We start from the raw sequence: 21,916 nt of genomic DNA, 5'->3' as shown, positions 1-21,916 counted from the left end.
GAGAGTTGGATTGAAAGAATGTATTGCTTGAACTCATTAGTAAAAGCAATAAAACACGGTTTATAATTAGCGAATATCCATTTATGGATATGGTATTTTTCCATAATAATAATAATAAGATTTATTATTATTATTATTATTATTATTATTATTATCAAATATCCCCGATTGGTTTTTTTAATATTGTTTTCCAGGAGTCCAAACAATACATTCTTCCAATGCAAGACCAGATTCCCAAATAATAAAACCACATATTTTTTCCAAATAGTGTTAACAACAGTTTCTGGACAGTTACGACAAAAACAGCAACTTACATGAACATCTATCTTAAATCTTTTGCTTAAATATAAATTATTGTTATTATAATAATACTGATAATTATTGTTATTATTATTATTGTTATTATTACTATTATTATATCGTTTTTAGTTGGATAGCATTTATGAATTAGTTTAAAGGAAATTTATTTCACAATAATTGCCGTTTGGATCGGTTTGGAAGGCTTTTATTTTGAAAAAACAAACCCCGTACGGGAAGTCAGAGGGGAAAATCAGCTGGAATCCGCGGAAATCATCAGGAGGACTATTTTCCTTTACTAAACAGTTAGCTAGCTATCCATCTGTCAACTTCTATTTCTCCTTTCCTTCCTTTTGGCTGTCGAAACGCCGCACTGGCGATGTCGGAGTCCTACGGTAAGGATGCTGTTGTGACGAGTATCCACCGTGAACGTCTTCACGGAGCCGCAGATATATGAGCCGAGGCAGGTGTGTCGGGAGAGCCCGTTCTCACCGTAAACAGATAGCTGACAGGCTAACTAAGGCTCTTGGCCTTAAAAATGCCATGTCCGCGTAAGTATTTCCTCAGAGGTTGTAGTAGACGCTCTGGCTATGCGGACACAGTGTATCAAGTTTGTAAGGTTACCAAGGGAACAGGGCTGAGGATGATGGAGCTGCAGATCTGACTGAGCTGAGTTCACTGCTCAGGGAGGGGTGTGGGGGTACCCAATTAGGTTATCACCACGATTTATGAGGGACTGATGTCCGAGCATCAGCTGTTTACATCAGGATGATCAGGATTATATGTGAGTGTGTGTAAGTGTGTAAAGCAAAGCTGTGTAAACACCCCAAAGCTCTGTTCTGGTGTATTTTGGGGTGGTATATGTATGAATGTATGAGGACAATACTGATATCAATAATTGAGAGTTTTAACAACCAATGATTGTCAGCTTCTATTTGTAATTTAACACTTACATTAAAGGTTGAATATGTAGTATTTTTGTTAAAAGCTATATATTTTTATAGTAGTAGTAGTAGTAGTAGTAGAAGAGTAGTACACCCATGGGGCGTTTTGAGGGGTACAAAATTAAAGTATTGCTTTTCCATAACAAAATATACTTTGTCTAAATTACTATTTACATGTCACGTCCTGTTTACATTGTACCAGCCAATAGCGGCCGACATTGTGGATTGTCAGGGTTGTCTGTTGTTCGGCTACAGAAACAAGGAATCATTTTTAGTTGAGAGCTAGCTAGCTAATAGACTTCCATTTGAAGACTGGCTAACCTTAAATACTGTTGTAAAATTAAATCATTAGTCCAAATTAGTCGTTACCCTGTATGATTCATCACTCGACATGGCGCAGGCCGATTGCTTGACACATTCGGCAACGAATCTGGCAACCCGACCGCTGGAATTATTTTTTGTTGGTGCGACTACGATCTTAAGACACTTGATGACGCCTTTAAATGTGGTTTGTTAAAGAATTGTGACCAAGATATGTACTGCGCAGAACATTTTACAGTAAAAAAAAATGATTATAATATAAAATAATGTCAGACTGCTTATTATGTTGGTACCAGTATAACTGTTATAAGCTTATATTGTCTGATGATATCAGCATTGCTCTGGCTCTGGTTATGACAGTGATGATTGTTGTAACAAAACAGACACAACTGGTGTTGTGTTGGATGTATACACCATTACTTTAATGTTTTTTCTTACCTCAGACTTCCTGTTTAAATTCCTGGTGATTGGGAATGCTGGAACGGGCAAATCTTGTCTGCTGCACCAGTTCATAGAGAAGAGATGTAAGTCATAAAGATGAACCACACTGTTTATTAAGATATTGTTACACATAACTTTTTTAATCCCCAAGTTTCTAAAGGATGTAAAGTGCAAAATAATTATGTACTGTTATCAGACACTTGCTGTGGCCTCTAATGTACGGTACTGTAGTGTTGTAATAATCAACACCTGAAAATGGATCAGCTTTTTGTATGTAGGTGAGAGTAAACACTACGTCTCTAGAGATGTGTGAAGCCCAGATAATGATTGTCTGTACACACTGTAGGCCATTACTACGTATTGCAGTTATGTATATGGTGGAAATGCCTTCAGCATGCATACTTTCAGCTACAAAAAAAATATTTTAATAGTCAGGGGATTGGGTTCCAAATTTACAAAATTAAAAAAAAAAGTGGTTATTAGGCAGGCTGTATTTGTCCAACATAGATGCAAAGGACGCAAAAGCACTTTTGTCATACAGGTCATTACATCATAGCTATCTGGCATCACATCAACTCACAGTTATACAGATCTCGTGACAGTAGCTCGTCCACGGTGAGATCAATAGCCTTCCGCGGCCATCAGGTCTCCTCCGTGCGGATGCATGTTACGAAGGTTTTAGCCTCAGTAGCCGAAGAGATTCACATATTCAGCTTTTTAAATATATTTTCTTTAAATATTCAGCTTTTTTATATTTTTGCAAACATTAAGCTTTTTTTTTTACTGTAGCTTCAGCATTAAAGCATTAACACGCATGTTCCGCAAGAAATGCATTTTCTAGTTATACAACTCCTTTGATTTTGTTTTCCAGTTAAGGATGAATCAAACCACACGATTGGAGTGGAGTTTGGCTCTAAGATCATCAGTGTGGTTAACAAAATGGTCAAGCTGCAGATTTGGGACACTGCAGGACAAGAACGCTTCAGGTAGGGAAAAATCCCAACATTTCTTTCCCTGGTCAAAGACAAATTTACCCCCCTTACCTCCCTTCTCAACACATTTTGGACCATGTGTGCATACGTCATTTCTACTTACCACACGCGTACTGTTAAATGTTTCAGACTGGCTGTTTTGACTTGTCAAACACAGGTGTAAGTAATTACATTCATTTACTGCATTGTAGTAATGGCTGTAAGAGAGCCATCGTTAATGTCATTAGTTTCACCTGTGCTCTGACATCACAAGCCAAAATGTCTGCTCTGAAAAGTGGGGTGGGGGGTGACCTAAAGTTCTTTGTGCTTCCAAAGGGCACAATGATAAAACCACTGGGGTCACTACACCCCTTTTTCACCAAATAAGCTCTGGTTCTTGAACCGGTTCCCTTCAAGATTCTTTGTACCGCAGTTCTATCTGGCAAACCGCGTTTCTACCAGTTTCAAGTGGAACCACTATAATCAAGGATGTGCCATCAACAGTGGGTGTTGCAAAATGCACAACAGAAGTAAATGGGAGTAGCAAGATGGCGGGTCGTATTGTTTACCTGCAAGCTGTTATGTTATTACGGATATTTGTTTGCATGTACCAACTGTTAACGAGACCACTGCAACTGCATGCTTTTTTTTTCTGATTTCTCACTTGGCTTCTCCATTGTTGCCCTCTCCATCCTCTCTTTCCAATCTTTAGAATATGGCATGTCCACTGATGATGAGAACCAACTATTTGGGTTTTGAACCCATTTAATTTTTTGTTAGAATGCTCCAAACGGTTCAAAATTGGGTGCGCGATGTTTGTGGAAAAGGGGTACTCATCCTGGCTCCCAAGTTACTGTGTGTGTACGTGTGTGTGTGTGTGTGTGTGTGTCAGGTCTGTGACCAGGAGCTACTACAGAGGAGCAGCAGGAGCACTGCTGGTCTACGATATCACCAGGTAAATCGGCCGATCACAGAACAGGATTTTGGTGTCACATCCCCTCTCTTTTCTAAAAAATAATTAAAATAACCTGTCTGTCTCTATACATCGCAGTCGAGAGACATACAACGCTCTCACCACGTGGCTGAGTGACGCCAGGATGCTGGCCAGTCAAAACATCGTCATCATATTGTGTGGAAACAAGAAAGACCTGGACGCGGACAGAGAGGTCACGTTCCTGGAGGCTTCACGCTTTGCTCAGGAGAACGGTAGGCTCAACAGTGTGTGATAAAGTGGGACTCAAGACCTCTGATAGCCTTTTAAACTTTGAACTGCTGGGGGGCATATTTCTCTAAACACTGTGTGTGTGTCTGTGCGTGTGTGCGTGTGTGCGTGTGTGCGTGTGTGTGTGTGTGTGTGTGTGTGTCAGAGCTGATGTTCCTGGAGACTAGCGCTCTAACAGGAGAGAACGTTGAAGAGGCCTTTGTCCAGTGTGCTCGGAAAATCCTCAACAAGATAGAGTCAGGTAGGAACCGCGGTCCTCACCTATATAACCCTTACCCCGACTCTAAATCCCCTTTATCCTGACAGGATCAACCAGGCAGGCTTAGGGCAGATGCTGCACTGTCACTGTTCTCATAGAGAATAAAATTCAGGAACAACTCAACTTAATTTTAAAAAAGCAATTACGAACTGAATATATTTATACTTAATAAAACTAGACCTCTCTTCTCTCTTATTCTCAGGCGAGCTGGATCCAGAGAGGATGGGTTCCGGTATTCAGTATGGCGACGCTGCGTTACGACAGCTTCGTTCTCCTCGTCGGGCTCAGCCACAGGGCACTCAGGAGTGTGGCTGCTAGTGGGCGCACCCAGTAACCCACGCAGACAAGGTGAAAGGGCCACTGTGTTTGTACGATGTGATAAGATGCTGATATTTATACAGGAGTATACCACAGCTAACAACTAATCAGATTACTTGATTCGTGAGAGATTTAATTCCTATGTCTCTGTGTGTATGTTTCAGATGGGTTTGTAAAGACCATCAGAAGAACAGACACACAGGGGACCCAGGGTTCAGGTTGCTATGCTGGGGACTCCTTTCTGACCTTTGACCTTTCGCACGGAATCTTCAGAACCTTTTCGAACCTTTGTTGTCATGGCTGCACCTGCAGAGAGCTGCAAAACCTCCCAGCCACGCCCCCCTCTCAGATCTCTGAGCATCTCCAAGGTAACCAGAAACCACCCAACATTCTGCTCCATGATTGGACCGAACCCTCCACAGCCCAAGGAGGCTAAAATAGAGGAGAAGTCACAGCATCATATCACGTCATATCATCGGGTTACGACACATGCGCAGTTAAAATTTGGTCTGCACTCGCCAAAAGGCTCGTTACCTGGCCCGCTATCATAGAACATGGGGATGATTGATTTGTTTTACTGAGGCACCCACAGTCGGCCTTGGGTAAGTGTATATTTTTTCCAAAAAATGAAGATATGTTCATTGTTCGCCATCCAGTCAAGTATACAGAAAAAGTTCGGTCAGGTCCAGCGAACGTAAAGGGCACCTCAGCGGACACCTCAGCTGACACAATCATTTTATTTCTAGCACCGTCTTTTGATGTGGCTCCGGTTTTATCGCGCATGTGTCATACCCCATAGCTCCCATGGGGTCAGACGCCTTGTCTCAGCCTTCAGTTAATAGCCTTGCCCCATCCCTCCAATCAAGGAAACTATTCCTCGCCTCCAATCAGGATGTAAATTACTGTAACTTATCTCTCTCTTATCTATCTGCCCTCACACCTGCTTACCTCCCAACTAAGTACATTGTTTAGTTTTCTCGGTCATCACTATTACCTTAAAGGAAAAGTTTACATGATACATAGACATGAGGTATCAATTTTCTCATCTAACCCATTATTGAGCTATTCCTTTTATCACATACATATTTAAAACCCTCCCCTACGACAGTACTTCCTGTTTTAAACACACCACTAACTCAGCCTACCGACCCTACCCTTTGTTTACATCCCATCATCTTTCTGTTACCTTCTTCTGCTCAGCCGTCTACCTGCCTGTCTCTATACGCAGCTCTCTTGACTCTCTAAACCTCCCCTTCTCCTTTAAAGCATCTTATACACTGTACAGTGTTTCTGTATATAGAGACTGACGCATGTTTTCTCAAACAAAATATCAGAGTATTTCATTATGGAGAGATATTATATGTATATGAAAGTAGATGGATATCATATCCAGCATCTGTTTCATGCTCCACTGTATTATCATGTTAGATACACTGATAACGTGTGAGCAGTATAGATGGGCAGTACTGTTTGCAACACTTCTGTTTATTTGTAACTAGCTGATGTAGATTACATTACAGACTAACATGTTTATGTGGGAAATGCTGTTTAATCATTGTTCAAGCTCATAGATTGAAAAAAGAAAAAACAGAAATATTCTGAGCATATGTTTTGCTTTCTGTTATGGTTCATTTAAATCATTGAGTAGGAAAGTTTTCGTCTTTTCTTCTACGAAAGCACGCTCAGAATTGATCATTTAGTTAAAAACTCTGACACATGTCTTTATCCAAAGGATTTCAGTGTGTGTGTGTGTGAAACTAGCGGATGTGTGTTCGATTTGTCTCCAAAGATAGTTTGTGTTCAGTTCAGCCACATGACGCTATTGACAAAAAACACTTCAACCTGAGAATTTTGAAGATTTAGAAAGTGTGTATTCAAGCATTACAACATGTTGTTTATGTTTTTAATTTTTTTTGCCCCTTACAATTATGCATTACACTTTTAAATCGAGCACAGCACACTTCAACCTGTATAAATATTTCATATTAGAATTCATCTTACAGCGGCTGCGGCTGCTCCACGTCAGGTTTGCCGTCTTGTGTTTATGTCATCAAGTCCTTTGTTTATTTATGGACGTCTGTTTTTTCTCTTGTCATTATGAATATCATGGATTTTTAATTTATTGTGTATGATAAAAGCATATGTTTTTAAAATAAAAAAACTACAACTACAGCACTGTCTTTGAAAAGCAGTTTCTCGCTGGTATAATACATGTTTTTGGAAATATTTATGTTTTTAAATAGGTTTTCTGAATAAAATGTGCAATTCTGTAGAGATGGACAGATAACAGTGAACAGACGACGGGGCGAAAGGCGATTTATTCATATTCATTTGCACAACACCATTTAACCTCAACAGTATTTTTCTCTAAACCATTTAAAATATGTACACCGCAAGTTAAAAACCCAAAATATAAACAAGAATGTAGTGTCATGAAAATGTTCAACTCTAAATTAGATTTGTATGTAACCAGTCTACACAGTGAAAACCTGAGTACTTCTGGTGCCTTATTGGTCCTTATTCTTCATTACGCCTGTTTTTTTCAGTGTGATGGTGTAAAGGGATATTGAGGCTGGATGGATCTGCTATACTGTACATTACCAAGTAAACCCAGAAAAACAGGACACAGTATTAGAAGAGGTTTGGTCTCAGTTACTAAAGAAGCATCGTGTTCCACTCTTGCTTTCTGAGCCCCAACTAAAAAATGGCTGAAGTCTAATTGTTTAAATTGTCATAAAATTGCACTAAATTTCCCATCTTTTGTCTGAACTATATAACAGTTTAACTTAAACACACTGAAAAACGTAATAATTGAATCACAGTTGAAAGTAATGTAATACTGAACTCAAAGTTTGCAACAACAAAAAAAAGATTTAGAGAAAATGTTAAATGTCCAAATGTAAAGCGCGGGCCTCCCATCCTTTTTCATGCACAATATTCACATCAATAACATCGAGAACTACAGTCGTACAAAGGAGAAAAAAACTTCTCAAGTCTTTATGGCACAGAGCTGATTTAATCATGGAAACCTAAACAGGTAGCAAGGTGTTCTGTACAAACATTATTTCAGAACGGTGACTAATTATCAAAGTGCTGTTTAATTTGGCTTCAGACCATAATGCTGCTACTCTCACCAGTGAATCAGCAAAATGTACTGAGGTCATTTAGGCATCAGCCTAATGTCAATAACATTGTTTTTATGGCTCCACTTTTTGTTCTAAAGCATATTCAGTAAAAGCAATGATTACATAATGTGGCCTTGACAATTGTTATGCTTTGAAAATAACTTTCATTTTTAATATTATGCTGGAAAGATTCCCATGACCAGTGAACGCAACAGAAACACTTCAGTATTCACAGAACCTCAACGACACAATGTTCACAGTCATCCTATGGCTTTAAACGTCACACACGTCTAATTTCACACTGCGATAGCACCAGGTCAGCTAATAACTACACGCACATTAACACAACTAAGGGACACAAGTGAGCATGTGGCCTGATTGTTGATCTGCCAGGGCTCCATAACATGTCTACTGTAACACTGGAGCTGGCAGAGGCAGGGGCCGGGCAGGAAGATGACGAGGACCAGAGAGCTGTGCGTGCAGAGAGGTGCACGTGGACAAAACCCGTACAGCAATTTAATTTTGTGAGAAGTACTCTGGTGTAGAAATTGACACCTGTTGCTGCCAATCTGTGTCTGTTTGTTTATGGTGAACGATACAAATCTGTTCGGCCACTGTGGAGATATCAATGTGTGAAGTCAAGAAAAACTGACGACAAGTTTGAGTGGTAGGTTTCAAAGAGTATAACATCAGTAATCTAACCGTAGATGGGTGGTTTCAACATAATGACCCAGGGACAAATACATTGGGGATCAAGCCCTCTGAAAGGTTTCAGAAGTGTCCTATAAAGAGGATGAACGTAGGAGCCTGGGAGCAGACGTGCGCTCCCCCAGTGAGGAAATGTGCCACATCAAAGAACTGTGATTTTACACATAGATTGAGTTTGACTGCGAGTACAGAGTGGGATTCACTATCTATCTAAACCAGTCTAAGTCAGTTAGGATCAATCTATGAACCGTTTCAATCTACAAGAAGCAGGTCACAGCTGTGAAACTCTGAAACAGACATATTTCTGTAAGTCAGTCCATTCTTTGTACACAGCACAAATAGGAAAATACCGACCCACATTCAAAAAGATGATTAAGCCATTTTACTGTATTTTGTCTCTATGTTAGGGATGCACGATAATATCGGGACGCTATCTTATCGGCCGATATTGACTTTATACGACAATATATTAAACCTATAAACAAATGCTTCCTTGATTACATCAGATTAAATGCCCGACGGCGGGAGGATTATGTGCACAGCACGACGTGATACGTAGGATGTATCTTACTTGTTTTGTTTAAAAGAAATAGCCCTAAATAAATATGGCATGTTTTATAAAATAGTTTAAGTGTTTTTCCTTTATTTAGAACAAGGAATGAATATTTCATCATTTTAAGCTTTGTATTTTATGCATGCATTTGCCGGTGTGGCAACATAATAAAGTCTGCATACTAATGTTAGTTCAACTACAGAGGAGACTTGAGGATCACTGCAATTAGGTGTGTGTGGGGGGGATTTTATATCTTTATCAATATCATTTATCGTTCTAATGAACTGTAAAATATCGGCATATCGGATATTGGCAAAAAATCCAATATCGTGCATCCCTACTCTATGTGTATTCCATAAGTGTCACGTTTGCGCTCTCACTTTTGATCTCAGAAGTGTTTTTAAGAATGCGGCTGAATTATTTTGCCCTGTGCCTTCATTACTCCTGTTTGTTTGATTTCCCTGTATAAAAAAACATGGACACATTTAACTTTACAGTGTTTAAAGGGACATTTCAGACCCCTCATTCTAATCAAAACATCTGTATGTGGTCCATTACACATTTACATTCAAAACTTTTCTGTCGAGAGTCTCTTGTAAAACTGTTCTTTTTGTGAAATTGATTAATACACATGATATCATCATCCGGGGGAATGAGCCACACAGCCAATCTCAACACTTTTGTCAGTTTACATCCTGAATGTGAGAGTGATGCACATTTTGGAGCCTTTGTACGAATCGATCCACCTCATACTTTACTTCTGTATTTACATGTCAGGGGTGGTAACGGCAAATATGGCTTTATTTTTGTATTTTGTCCTATCTGGAGCGAGCAGAGAAGGAGCGCATGTACTCAGTGAGCCAGGGGTTGAATTCTGGTTGAACCAACGTTCTGGCCTTGTCCAGATCGGCAGACTTTGCTCTCCGGCGCTCTGTCCTCTGGGTCTGGATCTGACGCTCCACCTGCCGCCTGGTCTTGGCACGCAGAGCCGACTCGTGGATCTGCAGAGGGGGGGAATAAACATCCTAATAAACTGTCAGTTCATGCTGACAACTTGGCTAGTTGCGTGTAGACCCGCAGAACGACAGACAGAAAGATTACCTCGACAGTTGAAGCTGCAGGGCCGACATTGTGCGTCTTCCTGCTCGCCACATCCGCGTACTTCTCTCCTGAGCCGTACAGAGCAAAAGGATGTCTGCTCTCCTTACTGTCGTCCCCGGGTTGCCGCGTCGGTGCAGGCTGGACCCGCTGGGAGCGCCATGCTTGCTTTGAGTATTTGGAGGGTTTACTCTGCTTGGGTCGGGGTCCTCCAGTGTCTCTCTCTACAAATAGAAAAGACAAAGCGGTTAAAGCAGAGAATACTGGTAGATTTAAATGTAAGTTCCTTAGAGAAAGAAACTAAGCTGCCGACAACATTTATAAATCAATAGTGAGGCAGTCCTGACTCAAATATCCTGTTTTCAAATCCATCTCTGCAATGCTGAGACCTCTTCTAACAGGCCTACATGATTACCTTATTTATTTATTTACACATTTATAGATATCACATATTTAGCATTTAATTCCTGTCTCTTGACTCATCCTTGCACTGTCTTGCCAAACCTTTCTGCACCTTACCAAACACACTTGAACTCACCTGAACCAATTCACAGCCCTGCTTATGTTGTATGTTATGTGTGATGTGTCTATGTCTTTAAGCTGCTTGGACTTCTGAATTTCCCCTCGGGGATCAATAAAGTTTGTATCCGTCTTTCCATCATTTCGCTAAAACAATTTGATTTTATGATTATCAGAATTTCTTGTGGAATTTTGTGACAATATCCATATGACATGGGAACGGCTCAGTCGAACTCCCATGAGGTCACATGTGTTTCTGATGAATCTCACTGATGTGGTTTTGTTCCATTTTTCCTTGATGTTGGTTTGATTTGTCTCACAATGTTCTCTGCTAGAGTTAAGCATCGTTTGAGTTTCTGTGATTCTAGTTCAGAAAGTACCTACGTGTCACTGCCGATAATATAAGGATTTTTCACAATGAGGTACTGTATGTAAGCATGTTTTTCTCCAAAAATCTTCTGAAGTCTAAACAGTTGTGCAAAAACGTCAGCTCAATAACGTACCCAGTCTAATCATTTCATCAGTGGTCAACAAACATCTGATTAAAAATAATGACAAGACACGGCTTGAGTGTGACCAAGCAAGTGACTCACAGCTTTCCTACTTAATAGGTTTCAGTAGGAACTAAAAATGATCAACGTTTGATACCCCGTCACAATCTCAAGGTTTTTGTTGATTTCAGGCTGTAATTTATTATACTGTATTTGACATGTTTTTTGAGGTTTACAGAGTTTTTAGAAATAGTAGTATCCACAAAAAGCTGACAAATCATTGTTTGATGAAATAATGTACCTTTTATTAGGACCTGCAATAAAAACCATGAACCTTTTTGAGACTATGTAGTGTAAGCGTCCAGTAGCTCACAATTAGCTCAAGCTTTTAGTAATTTTGCTATATTATGTTTGTGCTTTTTCTCTCCACAGCCTCTCTGTCATCACCCTCATTTTTCTCTTCGATGTTGACCACGATTCTGACTCCAACTCAGGACTATATGCATATTTCATGCAAGGTGTGCACTTTTCTACTTTGAATTACCTTTGTCTTTTCCCCTGTGAGGCTGCTCCTCTTTCTCCTCCTCTGGTAGGCCTACTCCTGTGTCTCTGGTATCTTCACGCTGTGGGTCTGAGGGGTGAATGACATCACATGAAACAGTAGATCAGGGGTCTTCAATGTGTTTTAGGGCAAGGACCCCTCAGCTGACAGACAGATGAGGCAAATAATGTATTAAATTGAGTTGCATATTGATCATAATTTCTTAGGCCACCCTTAGGCCTAAAGCCTCGACACAGATTTTTATGGTGCATACAGTACTAATATATTACAACGATCAGTATTGACATATTTATACATTTATTTATACATCATAAGTTAAAGTTAAACATACATTTTGAATCCTTCAGCTCAATTGTATCTGTGCATGGCTACCGTAGTGGCTAATAATGTGTTGTATTCATGTTAAAGCATATTTCCAGACATATTTTTGAAAAGAAAAAAACGTTGGAAAGACTATCAAAACAATTTGGCGGACCCCTGCAGTAACTCTGTGGAGCCCCTGTTACAGATCTCTGCAGTAGAGAAACATGCATACACCCCAATAAGTATTATAACAAGTATTACCATGGGCTACAGAACCATGGTCCTGCTCTTGAAGGGGCAGCCCGGGTCCAGACCCTGTGGCTCTGCTCTGCTCCTGCTGCCTGTCCCCCCTCGCCCCCTCACACTCCTCCAGCTCGGCCTCCTGTCTGTCTCTGCTGGTCTCGGACCGGACCTGGTTCTTGCTGGCAGGGGGAGGGGGAGGGCTTCTCTCTCCAGAGTCCGAATCACTGTCGGGCCCGCTCCAGAACCAGGGGTTGTGTGTGTGCTCCAGCAGCCTGCGGGTCAGTCTGTACTTCAGCATCTCCTCATAACACTTAGTGTAAGTCTCCCATTTGGGGTCTTTGAACTTCTTCATGTACTCCGAGCGGATCCTCTTGGTCACCATCTTACACTGAAGCCGGGTACTACACAGGAGAAACGCGGCGTTAGAGGCTTAAACAAAGCCCCCACAAATACGAAATACAATGTTTTCAACATACAGTTCTTTGTGACCTCGTATCACCGCCAGACATTTAAACTATAACGCGAGGACAGTTTAACCAATGGCAGAGCAGCTGGAGGCAACAGAACCCGCCTACTTCCTACTCTCACCCAAGGCTAATGGAAGGAGGCTGGGACACCAAAAGAACAAATATCTGCGCTTTGAGGTATGACGCATGCGCAATGGAACTGGAGGGTCGCTGTTGGTTCCAGCAGATGGCGATAGAAATAAAGTGATGGTTTTACTCAGGTGCGCTCGGGACGTTTCTTTCTTTCATTATCTTTTTTTTTTTTACATCTTTAATAATTAATTAAACACAAACAAAGTTAAGTCAAAGAGGTTCTAATACTATTATTCCATCTTTGGTTAAGTACAGTGACAAAAACAGTGCTTCATACCTTTTCAATGGAATTACATTGCTAGGCAACAGCCTTGGTCCTTGTTAACTTCCTGTCAGTTGATGTCTTTCACATACACTGCAACAGGAAATGAACTAGGGCACATTTAGAATGTTTATGCTTTCATCTTTGGTCTATTAAGTATGATTACTTTCCAGAACAAGGTAAAAACCCTGAAACATAATACTTCATAGACCAGATGTAAGTGCGCATGCATACCACAACAGACGTGTTTTTTGTTGGTGTCCCAGCCTCCTTCCATTAGCCTTGCTCTCCCCGGGGTTCACTCGGTTAGTTGGTGGGCCGGGGGTAGAGAAATAAGTTTAATTTTGAGAATATTCATATACTATGACAGTTTGCTCTGTAAACTTAAATTGGCGTTTTCCTTATTTTGTTTTTTAAATGTCTGAATTTTGAATTTGAGCGACCGTTACAACCTGGTTAAAACGTAAACAGCAGAGGTTTCTCGAGCGTGATGACGTAAGTGTCATCGCCTCTTGTGATTGGCTCCAGCGATCCTAACGACTGTTTACCAAATTAAAGATCAGCCGTAATCACTGAAAACACTCGAGTTTGTTTTTTACCTGTTGTGCCACAAATCATAACATCCTGAATCATTTTCGATTGCAACAAATACGACGTTTCTGTATCCAAATGTTTCAAAATAAGCGTATTAAGCGTATTAAAGCATCATCTTGGACGGAGCGTCAATGCATTGATTGTTACATTACCTGTTGCCTTTATCAGGCTTTATCCCTATGATTTGTGTCCGTGTTATGTGTGGACGTCTATTAATCAAATGGTTATGTGGAGCCCCGATAATCGCCTGTCAGCGCACGCAGGTAAATATCCAAAACGTGAAATCTCGCTGACAGCTCATCGACTCTCATCTAAAACAGTTCAAGGCTCGACAGCAGACATTCAGGGCTGTAAGAGTCTAAATTTGTGTACAGTAAATATACTTACACTGGGTCGGATTTCACGGAAGCAGAACAGATGGCGTCCACGGCGCTGCTGTAATCACAGGCTGCGTCTCTTAGCTCCGCCCGCTTCAAGACGTTTTTAAAAAGCCAAACACACGCGCAACAGGTGGCTCGGGCTCGGGACGTCAAGAATGCGGTCTGGGCGTTTATGAACGATCTGTGTGATAAATGTTTTCTATCAGATGTTAGAAGATGATGAAAAGACAGTGGGCCTGTGTAGAAACTATGCACAGATTGATCACATAGAATAGCTTACGTGTTGTTGGTTAAATGACTTAAAAATATCATATCTGTACATAAATATCCGCATTTAAGTCGGTCTTTTATAGGTCTACCTAAGTTAAAATGCGGGTGTCAAATGAATAGCATGAAGGGTGTCTTATTATAGACAAGGCGGATCAATGGGGTGATAGGTATGATGTGGGCACAGTGGTGCGCGCCTGAGACGCGCCCAGCACACGCCATTGTGCGTTAAGCCAACACCCAAACCCCACACCCAGATAATAACCTGTGAGCCTGTATGCATATAAGGTAGGGCTGCGGAGATGCCCCACTGTACACGGGGTCTGGTTTTGCCTAAAGATGGTCTGGGTGGCCGGGGGCCGGGGCTGCGCGTATGGTCGTGCAGGGCATGCAGCTCAACGGGATTCAGAGCCGGGTGTCGGGTGTCCCAGGCTGCTGATCCGCTCGGTCTAAAGCGGAGCTGCTGTTGCTGCCCAGGCGCATTCCTGGCAAGTCAAACTCCGACTGTCGGAGCTCTCAGGCGTCGCCTTTCACTACCTCTGTCACCCAGCCAGCAGCGACTGATGGGACAGAGAAAGACACCCCCTCTCTCTCACTCATCCAACTATGACCGGGAGCCATGCCGACACCCCTATCGACCTCTATGAACTCCCCCCGGTACCTGATCAGTTAAATGGTTTATGGGGTGTGTGTCATATAGGTGTGCTTAATTGGTTAGATGACTCAATCAAATCTCCCGGGCTTAATGGTTATGATGATTTTGGTTAATACTCGCTTTCTCCCCCGAATTCTTGCTCGGTATATTGAATTTTAAGATGAAATTAATGGTTAAGAAGGTAAAATTATTATTGTTTTTTTTAATGGTACCTTAAATCGTCCACTTTCCAGTATTTCTATTTAATTTTTTCCCCAAAGCTTTTGTTTTTCACCCTTTCCCACTATTAGAAAAACAAGGTCAGGGGGCAAAAAATACCAAATAATGGACTTTAATAAATTATCAATATGTATATACACTTACATTCACATGTGTTGGGCAACATGTTGTTCTTAATTTTTTTATTAAAGTTTTTGGGTGGATGCATGGTTCAGTGTTGGATTTTCACAGCCTTTCTCCGTGCAACACAGACAACAAACAGCTACAAAATATGCACATTTTAAAAGAATAAAAAAATGCATAATGTCAACAGCGCAGGCAGACAGTCCATTGACAGCAGAGTGTTGCGGTGCCGCGGCGGTCGATCCTCCTGTTCGCTTGATCTCCAGATATAAGCTGGTGGTGTAAATGATGGAGAAGCTGGAGAAGCTGGAGACGAAGGTGGAGGATTTAGAAGCACTTCCTGTGGACAATGCTGGGGCCTGCCTCGTCGTACTCCTGCTTGGAGATCCACATCTGCTGGAAGGTGGACAGGGAAGCCAGGATGGAGCCACCGATCCAGACGGAGTACTTCCTCTCGGGAGGGGCAATGATCTGGAGGAGAGGGAGGGAGAGAAAAAGGGGTCAGTAAAGTGCCAGTGCTTCAGGCATTTGTTCAGATTCACGTGCGTAATTATCAATTTATGCGTAAAATGTTTAGGGGTCCATTGTAATGTTTTTGTTGTCATAATATTTACCTTGATCTTCATGGTGCTGGGGGCCAGAGCAGTGATCTCCTTCTGCATACGGTCAGCAATACCAGGGTACATGGTGGTACCACCGGAGAGCACATTGTTGGCGTACAGATCCTTACGGATGTCAATATCGCACTTCATGATGCTGTTGTAGGCAGTCTCATGAATACCAGCAGACTCCATACCTGGTCAGGTGAGAGGGACAAGTGTTATTTGCGTAAATGTATGCCAAATAAAATTTGGGGTATCTAGTTTGGAACGGTATCTCCAGTGCTGTACGTAATAAGAGAGGAAATTAAGGAGGATGACGTACCGATGAAGGAAGGCTGGAAGAGGGTCTCGGGGCAACGGAACCTCTCGTTTCCGATGGTGATGACCTGACCGTCGGGAAGCTCGTAGCTCTTCTCCAGGGAGGAGGAGGAGGCAGCGGTGGCCATCTCGTTCTCGAAGTCCAGAGCCACATAGCAAAGCTTCTCCTTGATGTCACGCACAATCTCACGCTCAGCTGTTGGGGGACAAGTTGATGAGATTTTGTCCAGAGTGACAAACATTGACCAGACAACAGACACCGTGTGCGCAATGGCAGACTGATTAAGTGGGCTGAACTACGAGTTACAGAAATGCGTGAAGCTGAAATCAATTATTGTTTGCTTTTCTTAAACACACAGCAGCATCCCTTTCCTCTGTCTGATGATACATTTTAGTCATTTAAAGTGATTTGTCAGAATGTTATCAAGTTTAGTTGCTGTGTAGCAAACTGTTCCAAATTTGCTTGTAAAGTAAAATATAAAGTTATGATAATAGTTATGTGTATGCGTAAAAGCTGGTCTAGGTGGATGGTTTGTTTGTTTCTTTCTCTCAGGTGCTTTGTTGTTAGAGTAGGCCGAGTTCCTCACCGGTGGTCACGAAGGAGTAGCCACGCTCAGTCAGGATCTTCATCAGGTAGTCGGTCAGATCGCGACCAGCCAGGTCCAGACGCATGATGGCGTGGGGCAGGGCGTAACCCTCATAGACTGGGACGTTGTGGGTCACACCATCACCAGCATCCAGCACAATACCTGGAGAGAGGCAAGGCGAGAGTTTAGTAAAGTCCTGGCGACAAAAAGTCCTTAGAAGTTTCAGTTTTGTGCGTAAAAGTGCGGCTTAAATGGGTAATTACAGAAAAATTTACAAATACACACTGGATATGTATACAACAAAAGAGACAGTCCCAAAAGGGCTGTCTGACTGTGCGTTAAAGTTGTGCGCAAAATGGGCACAATTGGGAATTAGCTCAGTTAATATTATGTGTTGTGATTTTTATATAATTATATCAGATACATTTGTAAATTACATTATAATCTTCATTTAAGGTGCATGTCTCCTTTTGTGTTTATTAGGAGCTCGTGTGTGTGATGTAAGTTTGTTGTTATTAATCTACCGGTGGTACGGCCGGAAGCGTACAGGGACAGCACAGCCTGATGGCCACATACATGGCGGGGACGTTGAAGGTCTCAAACATGATCTGGGTCATCTTCTCTCTGTTGGCCTTGGGGTTCAGGGGGGCTTCTGTGAGCAGGGTGGGGTGCTCCTCGGGGGCAACTCTCAGCTCGTTGTAGAAGGTGTGATGCCAGATCTTCTCCATGTCGTCCCAGTTGGTGATGATACCGTGCTCGATGGGGTACTTCAGAGTCAGGATACCCCTCTTGCTCTGGGCCTCGTCGCCGACGTAGGAGTCCTTCTGACCCATACCGACCATGACACCCTAAAGTGGGGAGGAGAGGGCGAGATAATCAAAAGGTTATGTCAAATAATCCAAACGGAGGTATGACCTTCTTCTGGCCAGATTAAAGTCTTTACTGTGTGATGCAAAAGGCATGTTGGCCATTGCGTAAATGTGTGCCAAATAACAGCGCAGTCACAGAGACAGACAGAGAGCAATTGTGTGACATCTGTGACTAATTTAGTCGCAAAGAGTTAAAGGCCACATTGCTGGTGGTGTGATTCAAGATACATAATGGCTCGCTGTTGTCACATAATCATCTAACTGCACAAAACCCCAAAATATTGAAATCTCAATTAAATATGTTTTTCACTCCAAAAGAGCGAGTAACCGCTTGGAAAAAACGGCGTTGGCGTTTTATGTGCGTAATTAGTGTAAATCAAATTGTATTGGATATATTGGCTAAGGTGTAGTTATTACAATTATTGTTAAAATTTGTTTTGTCATAACCTGATATCAGCCTCCCAGTAAGTCTCTCCTACTGTTGTATGGAGATTGTATCTGCTGTTTACCTGGTGACGGGGGCGGCCGACGATGGAGGGGAAGACGGCCCTGGGGGCATCGTCTCCGGCGAAGCCAGCCTTCACAAGGCCGGAGCCGTTGTCGCACACAAGGGCGGTAGTCTCCTCGTCGTCACACATGATGGCTTCTGTAAGAGAGGAGGAGGAGAAAGAGCTCAGCCCACTAAAAATCCAATCCACATGGCGATAAATACTGCAGAAATAAGACTTCCGATCTAAAACTTTGGTTCAACCGTTTGTTTCCCGCAAGCTCACACCTGTCTTAGTTGTGAAGACTAGAAGATTAAAAAAAATATTTACTGGAGATAAAGTTATTGGAATATACTAACGCATGATCAAGACCATGCTTTGCGCTAAAGGTATCCTTGGCACACTGACACCAGGCCATTACGCATGGCGTATACGCCTGTATACGCCTATAGCATCACATTTGAAGTGAACAATACGGAATTTACACGGCTGTTCTCCTTCAGACATGTATATTTTGACGTGTCTCGACTGATGATCTGTTTCTTTATCTCTATTATTCTAAACTCCCCTTCAATCACAAGTTGTGCTAAAATTCAGATAATCTACAACCATTCTCCCCCTCTCTCATTTTGTCTCAGGTAAAATACATTCTGGTCTGAAAGTTTGCCTCTTCCTGCATCAGCACATTTTCAGGATTCAGTTTTACACCTATGAAGATGCTGAAGTCAATCAATCAGTCTACTGTATCTGCGTTATCTATCAATTTATCCAGACCTGATCGTTCAGATTAGAGCTTCTCCTGTCCAGCACCGTTTCTGTGATGTCTGTCAGCCTAAAATCTACAATCTATTTACAAATATTTTCCTTCTCCTTCAGAATCAGACCTCTCCTACACTATCCTATCCTCCAGTGGAGTTGCCCGTGTTGCCTCAAAAAGTATCCGTCCTAGGCGTCCTGTCCCTGGATATCCTGCCTAACTTCTGCTCCAGTAGCTGCTCCAGTGGTGATCTGGTTAAGGCCTAGCCGGGTGTCCCAACCTGGATGTGTGGCTTCAGGAGTCCTCACAGGGTCTTACCTTAGGGGGGAGTGTCTGCGGCTTGGAGAGAAAGACCCAACAGTGCTCTTGCTGAACCAGCTACAATCTTCCCTGCTGCCTGTCCACCTTATATACCCAACCTCCACCATTCACAAACCTCAGCACTGGCCCCCATCCCGGCCCTCTGCCATATTAGGATGCTGACAGGCCGAGGGTGAGGGGGCGGATGGGGGGTGCAGCAAGGAGGCGCGCCTCGCGCAGGGAAGGAGGGGGCTCCATCCATTAGGTTTGAGGAGAGGGTCCGAACGGACGCTGCGCGCCCCCGACGAGGAGAGAGCGCGTGCCATATATGGAACTGTCGCTCTGACCTCCCATCGAGCCTCGCGGTCCCACCTCGAGGTCCGTAAAAGGAGCGCGCGGTTCAGTGGGGGTTTTCTAGGGGAGACGCCAGTTGCTACCAACCACGGTTACCGATTTGCTGCTATAGGCCTCATCCAGCCTTAAAATGGGAAAATGCTGCCCTCATCTGAACAGATTTAGACTTCAGAGAGAGAGATAGAGAGACAGAGCCAGGAGCCAAAGTGACAGGTCAACCAGGAACGGTGCTGCAGCCCGAGAGAGCCAATTAAGAGATCAATTCACATTATGGTGATCAGGAGAGCTCTAAATCATTTGAAAAAGCTATGAACAAACATTTGGTGTGTAAACAGTTAAATATACTGCTTTATTATTCCAGCCATGACATTGTAATTATAACATTTTAAATAGACTATTTGTAATTGATTGCATTAAATGCTGCAGCCTGATATGGAGTCATGAAAACAGGAGGCATTTTATGCATCTATACATAGTCAGTGTATTTGTCTCCATCTTCAGCATAATATTAATGTACATCTTGTGATAAACATCACTCAGATGATTGATGAGTGTGCACAGAAGACCGTGTTCCTCCACATCAAGAGACACTGGCATCTATTTTCTGAACTATGCAACACTTGCCAATAAAAACCTTATTTCCACAAACACTTTAATGATCGGTTTAATTCAAACGGTGCTGTTCTGCAGCCCACGTGTCCTGATATTCACACAGGTTTGTCGGTGTCCACTGAAAACAGCCGACAGCTGAAACCTTATCTGCAGGGGTTACGCTGCTCTGTCACTGGAGCAGTTGGATTAATTATAACTCCAATGGAGGAGGGGAGCTAGTGAACGTGTGCATGTGTGAATGTGTCTGCCTTCATGTGTGAGAGAGGAACAGAGTGTGTGTTCATGCATGCACTGCACATGGATGTTTGTGTGTGTTGTGGCATGAGGCACTGGAAAGGAGGTGCCAAGGAGCTTTAACTAAACTCAAACTAAGTGAGGAATGACAGAAAAACAGGGAGAAGTGTAGAGAAAAGGGCAGATACATCTTAAAAGGTAAAGGCGGAAATTGGGCTTGATTTGGTAAATGACAGGAGCAGGGGCCCGGAGGAGAGAGACAACTCTAATGACACCAGGGGACAACTGGGGATTCTTTACAGAAAGCAGCTTATGAAGAAAAAAATAGAAACTAATTTCTAGAAAATAGAAAACAAGATCAAATCAATGTGGATTAGCCTCTCTGAACTTCAGGTGAATAACAGGAGATGTTGGAACAATGGCGCTTTTTCATCTCACAACATTTTTGCCACAAAAAGTTAGATGTTAGATGTTAAATATATATAATATACGTATATATAAATTACAACAGTGCAGGTCATAATTGTTGGTACAAACATGACTGATTATTGTGACCTCATATCATAACCTAAAGATGGATTCATGTGGGAGCAGAGAAATGTTCAAATGTAACCTTTCATGACCTGGATTCTCTTTATAGCAGCAACAGAAAGCTTCAGTATGGATTGCAAGTGTTGAATATGACATAAATTGTAAACACAGGTTTGTGGACACATTTATGGGACGATTGGAAGAAAAAGGTTAGTGATAAGCAAGGAAGGTTAAATCTTTATTTTTAATCTGGTATTTAGTGGTGGAATAAGTACTCATCACTTAATTAAGTGGAATTAGATATAATACAGTCTACAAATACTCTGTTTCAAGTGAAGTCCTGAATTCAAAATGTAAAAGTACAAAAAGTACTCAGTATGCAGTATGGACCATTTTACAGTGTTATATTATTATAGAATATTATATTATTCTCTTTCTATCACTAATGAATACACGTAAGAGCATTTGCATGTTGGAGTTTGTCAAAGAGGAGCCAATTTTAGATACTTCAGCATACTACTGAGTATAAGCATATTTCATTTTTTTTAAATGTAAAAAGTAACTAGTAACTTTAAATGTTACATAAATGTAGGGGGGGTAATAAGTACAGTATTTCCCTCTGAAATGCAGTGGATTAGAAGTGTAAGGAAGCATAAAAATAAAAGACTTAACTAACACGTTCTTAAGTACAGTAGGCCGACTTGAATAAATATACTTAGTTACATTCCACACTTGTTAGTTGGGCGGTTATGTAAGGTTGCCTTAATTGGCCCTGCAAGTTTTCAGAGAA

The 21,916-nt window shown here is 41.9% G+C and overlaps 3 protein-coding genes across 4 annotated transcripts; 1 reads left to right on the top strand and 2 right to left on the bottom strand.

Annotated features, from left to right (window-relative positions):
- The first annotated feature begins 554 nt into the window (after positions 1-554).
- Positions 555-6,945, top strand: rab4a (RAB4a, member RAS oncogene family). Its single transcript, XM_083917543.1, has 8 exons — positions 555-692; positions 2,006-2,086; positions 2,875-2,989; positions 3,867-3,929; positions 4,026-4,180; positions 4,342-4,437; positions 4,658-4,803; positions 4,938-6,945. Exons 1-7 carry the CDS (start codon positions 677-679, stop codon positions 4,771-4,773), a joined length of 642 nt encoding a protein of 213 aa, XP_083773669.1. The 5' UTR covers positions 555-676; the 3' UTR covers positions 4,774-4,803; positions 4,938-6,945.
- A 145-nt stretch (positions 6,946-7,090) lies between these two features.
- ccsapb (centriole, cilia and spindle-associated protein b) lies at positions 7,091-14,288 on the bottom strand. Of its 2 annotated transcripts, none has more exons than XM_083912949.1 (5): positions 14,218-14,288; positions 12,394-12,776; positions 11,812-11,898; positions 10,261-10,481; positions 7,091-10,160 (listed from the first exon to the last, which is right to left on the bottom strand). In XM_083912949.1, exons 2-5 carry the CDS (start codon positions 12,755-12,757, stop codon positions 9,978-9,980), a joined length of 855 nt encoding a protein of 284 aa, XP_083769075.1. In that variant the 5' UTR covers positions 12,758-12,776; positions 14,218-14,288; the 3' UTR covers positions 7,091-9,977. The 2 variants fall into 2 exon arrangements, with proteins under 2 accessions (XP_083769075.1, XP_083769076.1); XM_083912950.1 differs by lacking the exon at positions 14,218-14,288 and adding an exon at positions 13,983-14,123.
- A 1,159-nt stretch (positions 14,289-15,447) lies between these two features.
- acta1b (actin alpha 1, skeletal muscle b) lies at positions 15,448-19,558 on the bottom strand. Its single transcript, XM_083918233.1, is given in 8 exon segments — positions 15,448-15,945; positions 16,089-16,270; positions 16,399-16,590; positions 16,982-17,143; positions 17,506-17,547; positions 17,550-17,829; positions 18,360-18,496; positions 19,414-19,558. Coding segments are annotated over 7 exon segments (1,131 nt in total). The 5' UTR covers positions 18,489-18,496; positions 19,414-19,558; the 3' UTR covers positions 15,448-15,801.
- Between the last annotated feature and the right edge of the window lie 2,358 nt (positions 19,559-21,916).

This window comes from Echiichthys vipera (genome assembly GCF_963691815.1).
Source record: "Echiichthys vipera genome assembly, chromosome: 1".
In the NCBI taxonomy this organism is placed as follows: Eukaryota; Metazoa; Chordata; class Actinopteri; order Perciformes; family Trachinidae; genus Echiichthys; species Echiichthys vipera.
The sequence above is the reverse complement of the archived record's forward strand: the minus strand, read 5'-3'. Positions and strand labels throughout refer to the sequence as shown.